We start from the raw sequence: 12,233 nt of genomic DNA, 5'->3' as shown, positions 1-12,233 counted from the left end.
ATTTAGATTTCATCTACAAAGAAGTGCAAATCAAGATCGGAAGCATGAACAATTGGAAAACCTAGCAAAACTAGAAGATTGACAAAGGGAGTTATAGCAATTTGGAGGATGAGAAAACTGAAACAACTGTGTTATGAACAAAAAATTTTGAATTAGCTTAACAAAAATCTATAATTTTTTCGTTTATATTTTGTTGAATAGCATGACAACAACTAAACTGTGAATTATTAGTTAAATATTTGAAGACTGAGCATGATGAAGACATTGGTATTTGATTTTATTGTAATTTTCATTTCATTGCTTCTTAAAAAAATTATTTAAATATTTGAAGACTAAAAAATAAAAAAAAAAATAATGTTTTACACGGGTTAGTGAACCAACCCACTTAACCACCAACTCGTGGTGGGTTGAGCTGGGTAGCAAAAATTTTGGCTCACCATAAAGTGAGTCGGGTTGGACGCACTCATTTTTAACCCGGTCCGTGGTGAGCCAACCCGTGTGAGCCAACCCGTGTGAGCCGATTGGCTCACTTTGACATGTCTAGCTATTACTTTCACCTTTTTCTATTCTTTTTTCACATTATTGTTCCACTTCTGGTGATAAAATGTCTCTTTGAGATTTCTTTTATGACCATGTCCACAACCATGACCACTAGCACGATCACAACCACAACCAAGGCTACAACTATGACCATAAAAATATGAATCAAAGATATTGCCACATTCATTTTTGGGAATAGAGCATAAGCAGTTGGGCGGGTCTCATGATTTTTCATCAAAAGTTTCATTGTTTTGTTCAACCACAAAAAGGTAGGAAATAAATTCAGAATATTTGTGGAATCCCTTTTCATGATATTGTTGTTGCAAGAGAAAATTAGTTGCTCAAATGCTTTATTTTTAATGGCATCACCAAGATCCATTGCATCTAAATATATTCTTCCTTGTAATATCAATGGTCACAAATTCAAATTTTGCAAGATTTGACATATTTAGGACTAGCACATAAATATTAATAATAATCATTTTTAATGTATGAAACTATAAAATTAATATAAAAATTTTAAATTATAGAAAAAAATAATCAAATATAAATAATAATTATAATAGTAATAATAATATTAATAATGGTAATAATCATCATCATAATAAAAATAATCATAATAAATGAAAATTTATAAAGTCTAACAATTATTATCACAAAAAATAAGAATATAAAAAAAATTGTAAATGAAGAAAAGATTAGAAAGACCTGAATTAAGACATGGAGAGCTATGTCCTTAGAGAAAAAAAAACTCTCACTAGCACTCAGACGCTCAACTGGTTGGATAATCGATACATGTTATGAAATAAAACTAACAATAAAGGGAAGAGGGAAGAAGAAAAGGAAGAAAAGAGTATAAAAAACAACTTTTATATGTGTCGTATTACTAATAGACATGTCAAAGTGAGTCAATCGCTCACACGGGTTGGCTCACCATGAGCTGGGTTGAAAATAAGTGAACCAAACTCGACTCACTTTATGGTAAACCAGAAATTTTACAACCTGGCTCAACCCATCACAAGTTGGTGGGTTAAGTGGGTTGGCTCACCAACCTAAAAAAAATTATTTATTTATTTATTTTTAAGTATTCAAATTTTTAAATAATTTTTTAAACAGTTCATGAGATGACAATCACAGTAAAATCAAGAACCAATGTCTTCATCATGCTCACCACCAATATATGATGAATTGTTTCCAAGAAATTGTCCATATAGTCCAAGAAAACATGGGTAATATTACACATTTTCTGTAATGTTATTCAATAAAATATAAATAAAAAAACTCCACATTTTTATCATGCTAATTTAGAATTTTTTTTATAAGACGGTTGCTTGGGTAATTTACTATAAAGACTATAGTTAAAGATTAAAGTATCAACGTATACAATCAAATTAATTAAGCATTCAAACTATTCAAAAATTATTGAACAACATCCTAGCATTTAAAAATATGATATTTTGAACCTATATAATTAGGAGTAGTAAATAATTATTAAAAAAGTTTTTAAAAATTTGTAAAAAAAATGTTGGTGGGTTAAGTAGGTCAACCCACCTTCAACACGGCTCGAACCCGTTTAACCCATGGATTAAGTGAGCCGGGTTGAGTTCAACCCACTTTTAAAAAATTAAAATTTTCTCAACCCAACTCGACTCAAACCTATGGTGAGCCGAATTAACTCGTAAATTGAAACCCATTTTGACATCTCTAATTACTGGTCAAAAAAGTCTTATCTATATATTCAAAACGTAGCTCATAAAGAATATAAATCAAATAATTAATATTAATGAATAACCATTAATTGATAACATTAATATAAAAACTAATACACATTAATATCTCAGGAATAAATGGGTAGATAAAAATGTCAAAGAAACAAAAGTATTAATGCACATTAATGCATTAAATAAAACATACGTATTTAAAAACGCAACTCATAAATTTGAGTTATCATGAACTCTAAACTGGTATAAAAGATAAGTTTTAAACTCAAAATATAAGTCAACTTAATTAAAAATATGAATTAGATCTCAATCTAAATAAACTATGATGCAAACGCATGAAAGAATTGTTGATTATATTTATGTTTATTTTTCTCGGTTTACGATACTTTATTATACATTATTTAAAGAAATCATAATAAGAATTTATATAATACATCATTTATATTATACATTATTAAAATAAAGAGTCCTTATAGGTGTATCAATTTTATTAGGAAGAACAAAAAGTGTGCATTGGATAAACGCTCAAAAGAGCTAATTGCATTCTTTGTGTATTAATATATATTCAGCACTTTTTCAATTATTAGATTGGTTTGGTTTGAAGAGGAATTTCATCACTTATTAAAGAGAGTAAAGTCAACTATTCTACGTTATATTATATTATAAATTACTTTCTGTTTCTATTTATTAAAGTTAAAAAAAATGTTAATAATTATTAAATAGAAAGGATTAAATATGTAAAAAAAAAAGAAAAATAAGCATCATCATCAACGACCAAATTTCAGTTGCTAAGTAAATAAATTATAAAAATATAACCAATTTTGAGATCGATTGCGAAAATGAAAACATACACTTTGCTCTAACCTTTAAGTCACTATTACTTGCTCTAAGCTTTAGGTCACTATTTTTCTTGCCATTGTTAGAGACAAAGTAAAAAAAAAAAAAAGTCATCCCAAAAATTGTAATCTTAATAAATTTATGATAGAATTGAGTTTATTTTGTATCGGATTTTGTCCGTCCCAAAATTATTAGTAATTTTTATACTATTGCCTCAAAATTCTCTGATTTCTCTTAATAGTACATTGTTACATTTTTGTGTTTTTTTTTTTGTTATTTTAAAAAAACTGGTTTGATTTTTAAAAGTAGAGCTTGGACATTTAGAATTGTTTTAACTAAAAAAAAAAGAGAAGAAAAGCTTAATAGAGATCGAAGAGCATTGATATAATGGAAGCCCACGTTAAAATTTGGAATCTTTTTAAGTATTGGCCCAATGAAGAAATTTGCCACAAGAGATTTTCTATGCTCATCACACCCCCATTGGTGCATACCACAATTGAAAAATGACTATTCAAGTCAATATTTATTAATTTTTTAAAATGACCTTCATTATAGTATTGAAACGAAATTACATCGACTCAAGAATAATATAAATGTTCTTCTTTGTATAGTATACAAAAAGATAATATATAAATATAATTATATATATACATTTAAACATGAATGACATTAGGCATATTAATAAAAATGCATCTTAAAAATAGAGCAATGACTTCCCTTAGTTTTTTAAGGGTAATCTCAAAACCTAGATTTAAGGAGACTAATAAGACTAAAAGACTACATATATATTTAAGTCACATGAAACTAGTTATCATACAATTACTTTAAGCATACGTAACATGAGAAATTCAGAGACAACAACTGTTATATATAGCCCTTATCTTCCATTTTTGCTCCACCATTCTTCTTTGCAGCAATCTTCCCTCAAGCCAAAGAAGAGGTTTTATAGTAGAAAAATGATTTTTTGACTACTAAATTTTGACAACTTTCTCTTACAATCTTAAGTGTCATCTTCTAAGTGATTTTTTGTTTTTCCTTTTTTTCATTCTTAATATTCAAAAATCACTTAAAAGATGACACCTCGTATCCTAAGAGAAAGTCGTCAAAATTTAGTAATCAAAATATCTTTATCCTTTATAATAATCTCAAATATGTGACAACTTGTTTGTTTAGGTTAGCTGATTTTGATACTTTTAAGATTAACCTTCATGTTTTGTTGGTCTTCTCTGCAAACTCACCAAAGAGTAATAAGCTCCACTTGGTCCCTCACCCAACAAAGATGAATGAGTCCCTTTCTCCACCACTTTTCCCTTCTCTAGCACAGCAATTTGATCACAGTTCTGTATTGTGCTTAACCTGTGAGCCACCACCACACTGGTTCTTCCCACCATCACCCTGTCTAGAGCATCTTGCACCAGTTTCTCTGATTGGCTATCAAGAGCACTAGTAGCTTCATCCAGCAACAGCACTATAGGGTTCTTCAGTATGGCTCTTGCTATTGCAATTCTTTGCTTTTGACCCCCTGAGAGTTGCACTCCTCTATCTCCACACCATGTTTCATACCCATCTTTCAAACTTGCAATGAACTCATGAGCATTTGCAGCTCTTGCTGCTTCCATGATCTCACTTTCATCAACCTTCTCACATGCTCCATATGCTATGTTTTCCCTTATGCTCCCACCAAACAGTGTTGGCTCCTGACTCACCAGACCAATGTGTTTCCTCAGTGACCTAAGGTGGTATTGTTTTATGTCTCTACCATCTATGGTCACTGTCCCTTTCAGAGGATCATAGAATCTCTCTATTAGCCCTATTATTGTTGATTTTCCAGACCCACTTTGCCCTACCAGTGCTGTTGATTTTCCTGCATCTATTCTGATCGAGAAGCCTTGAAAGATCATCACATTAGGCCTTGCTGGGTATGCAAAATGAACATCATGAAGCTCTATTTTCCCTGTTAATTTCTCAGCCTTGTGCCCATCTATCTCATCATCAGGCTCGATTTTAGTGTACCTATCTAGGATTGCAAAAACTGAACCAACAGCATCAGCACCTTTTGCTAGGTCATTGGTCATGCTTCCAGCATCTGCAATGACTCTACCTGTACTCACCAAGATCATGAAGGTCTCAAACAATGCTTTGGCACTGATGAGCCCTTTGAACACAAGTTTTCCACCATACCAGAAATCTAAGGCCCAGGTGCAAAATGTAAGGCTCTGCGAACATGCAAGACCAAGCCCTGCAAACCATGATTGCCGAACGCTTTCGTGACTTGGTCCCTCTTGTGCCTTCTCAAGCATCTTTAGGATCCTCTCTTGGGAAGAAAATGCTGTGATGGTTCTGAGATTGGAAACAGCTTCTGCAGCTATCTTGCTACTCTCATCTTGCGCCTTGATGGCCTTGCTGGACATGCTTTTCAGAAGAACACGCCTTGTGTAGAAGCAGACTATGATGATCGGTTGAACTGCTATCATAACAATGGCCAACCTCCATGCAATGACCAGGCCCATAGTGAAAGCTATCACCACTGCAGAAATTGTTTGCACCACCAGAGCCATTCTGTCTCCCACCAATGACCTTACCTGAAATGAAACAACAAAGGTATAAGGACAACATAGTTAAAGTGTTTGGTCTTTGTTAAACATACATTGATCATGTCTATAGAGAATCCAAATTCCATAAAAATGCATACCACATTGGCTTCTTTGGCAAGTCTAGAACAAACAGCACCAGTGGAATTTTCATCTTGATCGAACCATCCAACTTCGAAAGTGAGAATCTTTGAGAGCATTCGTTCTCTGATCCTTTTGGTCAAGTACTCTCCCATGTACGCAAAGTTATAGTGTTGGAGGATGTTAACCACCAAGGAGAACACGGCCAACCCTAGAAAACAAAGGGAGTAGATCCTGGTTTTCTCTTTTATCTCATCATGGTCTGGGAGAAAATAAACAGATATCACGGACCCCATTGAAAATGCATACACAGGTTGTATTGCGCCAAACAACACTGCGTTCAAACACCCCATGCACGCTTGCTTCCACTCGGGAACATTCAGTGCTAGCAATCTCCGAAAGGAGGGAAGTGGCAGCTTCATATCTTCCACCACAACCTCTTCAACAACATCATCATCACCACCGACAACAACACGAGGGATTGAGTTGGCGGAGCTGGATCGACTCACGAGAGACAACCTACGACTGCTTGTGCTGTGATTGTTGTCTTTGTTTGATATGGATGATGATGATAATAATGATGATGATGAAGGAGGAGGAGGAAGAGGGTGAAAAGGGGTGTCTTCTTTTTCATGTTTTGCTTGTTGCAGACGAACGAGAGAGGTGTAGAGGCCATTGTCGTTTTGGATGAGTTCATGGTGTGAACCCATTTCCATGATCTTCCCACTTTGCACGACAGCAATGACATCTGCATTTCTGATGGTGGATAATCGATGAGCGATGATGATGGTGGTGCGCCCCACTGCTGCTTTGTCCAAGGCTTCTTGCACAACTCGTTCGGATTCAGAATCTAGTGCACTCGTTGCTTCATCCAACAACAGAATTCGTGGCTTCTTTATTATTGCTCGTGCTATAGCAATTCTCTGCTTTTGTCCCCCTGACATTTGAATTCCTCTCTCTCCTACCTGCAAACAATCTCCACTGTAAAATCTTTCAACTAGTTTAACTTTGAAACACTGTAAAACTTCAAGAACACATATATACTTTATCCCACATCGACTGTACACTCATTATTTCTCTTAAATTATATATTTTAAGTACTAAATTTTGACCACCTTCTCTTATAATATAATATGTCATTTTTTAAGTGGTTTTGAAATATTAAGAATGAGAAAATAGAAAAATGAAAAACTAATTGGAAGATGCCAACTAAGGTAGTAAGAGAAAGTTGTCAAAATTTAGTAGTCATAAAATCATTTTCCTCATTTTTTTTTTCAAATGTCAAATGTGGATGAGTTAAATTTAAAATTTACTTTTTAATATATATATATATATATATATATATATATATATATATGGAAAATGATTTTTTGACTACTAAATTTTGATAAATTTCTCTTACAACTTTAGGTGGCATCTTCTAAGTGATTTTCCATTATTCTATTTTCTCATTTTCAATATTTTAAGACTACTTCAAAAATGACACATCATGTTGTAAGATAAAATTTTCAAAATTTAATAATCAAAATATCATCGTCATATATATATATATATATAATATGAACTTAGAGTCAAAAACTTATGAACACCCTGGAAAAAGCATTCTTTTACTATATATTTTGATGTTCATTACATTTTTTTTATCTGAAAATAATTTATATATATATATATATATATATATATATATATATATATATATATATATATATATAACAATAAATATAGCAATTTGATCTTCACTACATACTTTTGATGCATTGAACTTGGCAACACTATTTTTTTTTTTTTGGAATGATTGGAAAGTATGTGGAAGAGGTTCTATCTAGTGATTTAAAAAAAAAAATGTTTTAAAAACGAGTTGTACAATGATAGGAGTGAAGTAAATAAAATTATTAATCGGTTGCATAAACTCATGTGATGTAAGGCAATTTTTAAACATTTTTGGGGATAGTCAATGATAATCATTGATAATGTTAGTGTATATTAATTAATTGGTTATTTTGCAATTTCCCATGAGCCACTTTCGTGTATGCATGATATTGTTATATTTTTCCAAATGATTTTTTAAGCCTAAAATTCAGTGTTTCCTGAAATTCTCCTAATAATTAATAATTTTAAATTTAAATAAAGCTTAAATAGTAAATTAACCTCACATAATGTTGTAGATAAAAACAAATTTTTCAATTTTAAAAGATGAAAAACAGGAAAAAAGTTACATCAAACTAAAAAAGAAAAATCCATTTGTTAAAAGAGATTAAGTCTTTAATAAGAGTTGACTAATAACAAATATAAATAAAAAAGTATTTTAAAAAGGTGTTAATTAGTACAACATTTTGTAATAATATTTTGATTTTCAAATCTAAAATTGTATTGTCATGAGTTGTAGCATAACATGGTTTGAGAAACATTCTACTATTAGATGATTTGATTTAAAATGATTAAGTTGCCGGCCATTTATGGAACTTGTAATTAAAAAGCATTTGGGGGAAAGTTTATGTGCTTTATGTGCGTGGACCACCAAATTATTAGTTGGACTTTTCTATTTTCTTCCAACAAAATTATTATACTTAACATCAACACGTTTCACTTCCATGGATTACACCATGAACTCAAAGAATCACTAATGTCACCCCATTATTATATATATTTTAGTTTATTCGTTTAAAAGTCTTAATTTAATGTTTTTAAACGGCCATGAATTGAGTTTATAAAAAACTTCATATAAGTTTTTAACCTATATATATATATATATATATATATATATATATATATATATATATATATATATATATGCTTAAAAGATTTTACACTATCATCAACTAATAAAAATTGATTTTGACTTAACGGTGAAAGTAATTATTATATAAAAAAAATCAATAAATTCATTATATGATAGTTTATTTATGGATAATGATATTTTAATCCACTTTTTTTTATTTATTTTTAACCTATCACTACAATCACCCTTCAATTATCTCTATTTTAATTTATTGTAATGGTGTGATGTAATAATCTAAAGGTGATTGAAGTTAAAAATGGGTTAAGAAAATGAATCAAAATATCATTATCTTTTATTTATAAAAAAAACTTTGACCTAAAAACATTTAAGTTTTGTCATTTCACTTTTCTTTAAATTTAAATTTTAGTACTATATATTACTTTCACACCCAAAATAATTTTAATACCTTTCAAACATTTTATCATTATAATGAGTTATTAAATGATAGTTATCGGTGTTAAAAAGTTTTTTCTTTTTTTTTTATAAATAACCTTTTTAATAACTAAAATACCTTTAAAAGTAAGTTATCAAGTAACAAGTGTGTAAAAAAACATTTTTCTGTAAATCAGTTGACAACCTTTGAAGGAAAATATTTTTTTCCATACTACTTTACACCGGTTGATTTAATTTAACTTTCTTTTATATAAAAACAACTAAAGACTACACTTGCATGCATAGACTCGAATCATAAAAAAAAAAATGATATTTTAATTATTAAAGTTTGATAAATTTATTTTGATAACATGAGATGAGATGTAATCTTTTAAATGGATTTAAAATAATGAGAATGAAAACGTGAAAAGAAGAGAAAACTATTTAAAAAATAATATCTAAAATTATAAAGAAAAAGTTGTTAAAATATAATATGAGTAGATATATATGAGATGATAGCACTGACCTGAGTATGATATCCCTGTGGCAACTGTGAGATGAAATTATGAGCATTGGAAGCTTTCGCAGCTTCCACAACCTCTTCCTCACTTGCATCTTCTCTTCCAAACAGAATATTCTCCTTGATGCTCGTCGCAAACAGTGCAGGCTCTTGACTCACCAACCCCATTTGAGACCTTAACCACTTCAGCTGCAACCTCTGAATCGCCACGCCATCAACACGTATCTCTCCTTCAACCGGGTCATAGAACCTCTGCAGAAGAGATATCACAGTGGATTTTCCCGACCCACTTCCTCCCACCAGCGCCACCGTTTTCCCTGCAGGCACCCTCAGGGAAAACTCCTTCAGAACCACACTGTCGGGCCTCGATGGGTACACGAAGCTCACATTCTCAAACTCAACCTCGCCACGAACCTCCCCCAGAATCTCCCCACCCATGTTGTCTGAATCGATCTTCGGAACCCTTTTTATCACTTCCATTATGCGTTCTCCCGCAGTGCTCGCCTCTGAGAAGTACTTCACGTTCGACAAACCAGCACCTAAGGCCCTGTCTCAAACAAAAACATGTGTCACCTTAAAATCATCAAATGTTTTGGTAATGAAATGAGATAAAGGGTAGGAATGATTACAATCCTCCGAGTGCTATGGCTGCTCCAACTGCAAACACAGTTCCACCTTTGGCACCATGGTACATGACCAATCTGCTACCATAATAGGATATGAAAGCCCAAATTGCAAACACAACACCATTGCTTCCGATGGCTAAGCCTTTTGCCAAGCCTTGTCTGAGTCCTAACTCCACCGAGCCTTGTAAAGCATCAGAGAAAGCATCAATGGTCTTGCTTTCGCCCACAAAGGAGTAAACGGTTCTGATGGAAGATATTGCTTGTTCTGCCACTGTACCAGCTTTGTTGTACTCTTCTCTTATCTTACTGGCCAACCCCATCAGTGTCCTCCCATACATAAAACCAGGGATCACAAGTAGAACCACAAAAGGGAACCCCACAAGTGTCAATCTCCATAATAATGCAAAACCCACTATGTAGCTCCCCACAAACATAGAGGCATTCATCAAAAAATTTGGAACCTACAGTTTTCAAAATTGGAACAAACTGTTAAATCAAATGATGTGACCATGAGTAGATCTCAACCACATGATTTGTGAACTGTTGCTAAGATGAAAAAAAAATTGTTAAAAGTTTTACAGTAGTATACTAGTACCATGATTTTGACTCCACTCGATATACTTCACTTTATAGAAAGTATACATGTTTCATTTTTGTTTGTTGGAATTTATTATTCTGTCTATAAGAATGTTACATCAACTTAAACTAGTAAAAAGTAGTTTTTGTGTCCGGTTACACTGAGTTTTGATGTCAACTTTGTCCTGAAATCAATTTTATATTATCAATAATAGCTAACATATTAATTAAAGTAATTTTTGGATAGCTATATACAAAAGCACAACATTACTTTAATAAATCTTGTATCATTCAAGGAATTTATTACGACAGTGAAGTGAAACACTTTGTTTAGTATGAAAATTGAAAGTGAAGAAAAAAACAAGTTACTGGTTTTGGTTTTATGCAGACCTTTTCACTAAGAACATCCTGAATTACGAGGCTGTCGTTAGAGACACTGGTGATGACCTCAGATGTGCTACTGACATGCAAATCAAAGTATGCAACTTCTTGCCTCAACACTGCCTTTAGGTACCTCACTCTCATTCTTGCAGCTTGTCTTTCACCGGTTCTTGTCCAACAATAACCCTCTGAAATCCACCACAGTGTTCAAGCTTTAGCATCATGAAAAATGAAGATATATATAAGTTGGTCAAAGTCAAAACCAGAATCATACTCACCTAGAAAACAAGCCACAAAAGACCCACCAGCCAGGTATAACAAAACCACAGCATTCTGCATCACATAGGTAATAATAAATCCAAATCAAATAATCAAGCTACTTTCTCATATTTTGAATTCTCTGGCTAGATTTTCCTGTATTGTTCTTCTGGACTCAGTTTCTAATATTTTGTCATGTGTGTTGAACTAGAGAAAAAAGAGAAAAGTGAGAAAAACAGAAAATAAAACAAATGAAAAACCTTGTTGATGCCATGGATGAAAGTGCTATCTATGCCACCAGAAAAGTTTCCAATATTGTTCATGATTTTGCTGGTGATAAACAACACCAAAGGGGTGCCTATGCCATCACCAATGGCTCCAATCAATCCAAAAATCATGAGAAACACGTCTAGGCGATCAGCATGCATAAAAATGGAGCTAAAGGAGCCACTCTTCTTGTTCTTAGCAGCAGCCATGGAAATAGAAGTATTATTATGGTCAGCATCACCATTATCAGCACTACCACCACTACCACCACCCATTTGGTGCAACCCTTTTGGTTAATTAATAATTTCCTCAGAAACAACCAACAGTAAGATTCTCTGACAACTACTGTGTGACTGGCTCCTTCTTCTTCTTCTTCTTGTTCTGTCTTCTTCCTTTAAAGACCCTCTGAGTGGCCTTATATTATTTTCAATATTGCTGCTGCAACGTTATGATGGAATTTATAGGCACAATTAGAGAGTGGTGTGAGAGAGAGTTGGAATGTGGAGTGGTGGGGGCCAAAAGTAGCAGAAGAAAACAAAAAAGGTGAGGGTTTGTGTTATTCCTGGTAGCATGTGTGGAGAGGCTTATTGCAAGGAGGGTGGAGGAGAGTGACATTTGGAAAATCAATAAACTAATGAAAAACCACAGGTTTGACTTTATTATAATGCACCTCTTAAAGCGTCA

The 12,233-nt window shown here is 32.6% G+C and overlaps 1 protein-coding gene across 1 annotated transcript; it reads right to left on the bottom strand.

Moving 5' to 3' along the window:
* Positions 1–3,697: 3,697 nt before the first annotated feature.
* LOC114181594 (ABC transporter B family member 15-like) lies at positions 3,698–11,993 on the bottom strand. Its single transcript, XM_028068091.2, has 7 exons — positions 11,543–11,993; positions 11,303–11,357; positions 11,034–11,212; positions 10,071–10,528; positions 9,448–9,988; positions 5,791–6,735; positions 3,698–5,680 (listed from the first exon to the last, which is right to left on the bottom strand). The coding sequence occupies exons 1-7, from the start codon at positions 11,822–11,824 to the stop codon at positions 4,298–4,300; spliced, it is 3,843 nt and encodes a 1,280-aa protein (XP_027923892.1). The 5' UTR covers positions 11,825–11,993; the 3' UTR covers positions 3,698–4,297.
* Positions 11,994–12,233: the final 240 nt, after the last annotated feature.

The sequence above is a fragment of the Vigna unguiculata genome, chromosome 4 (assembly GCF_037176805.1).
Source record: "Vigna unguiculata cultivar grain cowpea cultivar isolate G323 ecotype 2 chromosome 4, ASM3717680v1, whole genome shotgun sequence".
Classification (NCBI taxonomy): Eukaryota; Viridiplantae; Streptophyta; class Magnoliopsida; order Fabales; family Fabaceae; genus Vigna; species Vigna unguiculata.
The sequence above is the reverse complement of the archived record's forward strand: the minus strand, read 5'-3'. Positions and strand labels throughout refer to the sequence as shown.